General features: G+C 34.9%; 1 protein-coding gene across 1 annotated transcript in view; it reads right to left on the reverse strand.

Annotated features, from left to right (window-relative positions):
- The window catches only part of LOC106868206 (organic cation transporter protein), a 39,873-nt gene that overhangs the window by 16,324 nt on the left and 22,610 nt on the right, over nucleotides 1-939 (reverse strand). The window contains exon 5 of the mRNA XM_014913369.2: nucleotides 615-786. Within this exon, the coding sequence (XP_014768855.1) occupies nucleotides 615-786 (172 nt within the window). The remainder of the gene's footprint in view (nucleotides 1-614; nucleotides 787-939) is intronic.

The following is a 939-nucleotide window of genomic DNA, read 5'->3' on the forward strand; positions in this document are numbered from 1 at the left end:
TTCTTCTTCTTCTTCTTCTCCTCCTTCTTCTTCTTCCTCCTCCTCCTCCTCCTCCTCCTCTTCTTCTTCTTCTTCTTCTTCTTCTTCTCTGCCAAGAATTCACAACGATCTCGAACCCACAAAAGTAAACAAGAGAGACAGAGACAGGCAGAAACAAGGAAAATGCCCCTTGTATTTGAATACTATGCAAGTATTCTTTTAAAAACCTTTTCCTTTAATTTTTCCAAAATTTAATTGTTTTCCACGCTTACAGTTGAAATAGTCTCAATAACTAAAACCGGGACTGAAATGTTTTTTATAAAATTATTTTAGCATTTTCTACCTTGACTTTTTTATATATATATATACATATATATACATATATAAATCCATACGTCCATACATTCATATACTCATAGTACATACATGCAAACATTAATATATACACCCAGTCGTACATACATACACGCATCAATACGCTCATATGTACATGCACACATCCAGCCATGCATATACATAAACATCCATACATGCATACATACATAGATCCATTGATCATATAACCATGTGTACGCACACATCCATCCATCCAGTCAACCAGCCAGCCAGCCACCCTTATATACATATATACCTACCAGACATAGACGATAGCGAACACCAGTGACGGGATTGATATTATGATCATCAAAGCCCTCCAGGTCCTCACAAAATAAGTCAATAGAGAAATGATCATGTATCCGATGGTAAACATCATTTGGATGGCAACGGAAGATTTCATTCTACTGTCCACCGAAGACACTTCAGCAGCTAGAATTTGATACAATGATGACAAAGAAAAGTGATGACAACAATAACGAAGATGATGATATAAAGAAGGAATTTATAATGCACTCACACATGCACGCGCATGTGTGTGTGTGTATAAATATATATATATATATATATATATATATATATATA

This window comes from Octopus bimaculoides, chromosome 10 (genome assembly GCF_001194135.2).
Source record: "Octopus bimaculoides isolate UCB-OBI-ISO-001 chromosome 10, ASM119413v2, whole genome shotgun sequence".
Lineage (NCBI taxonomy): Eukaryota > Metazoa > Mollusca > Cephalopoda > Octopoda > Octopodidae > Octopus > Octopus bimaculoides.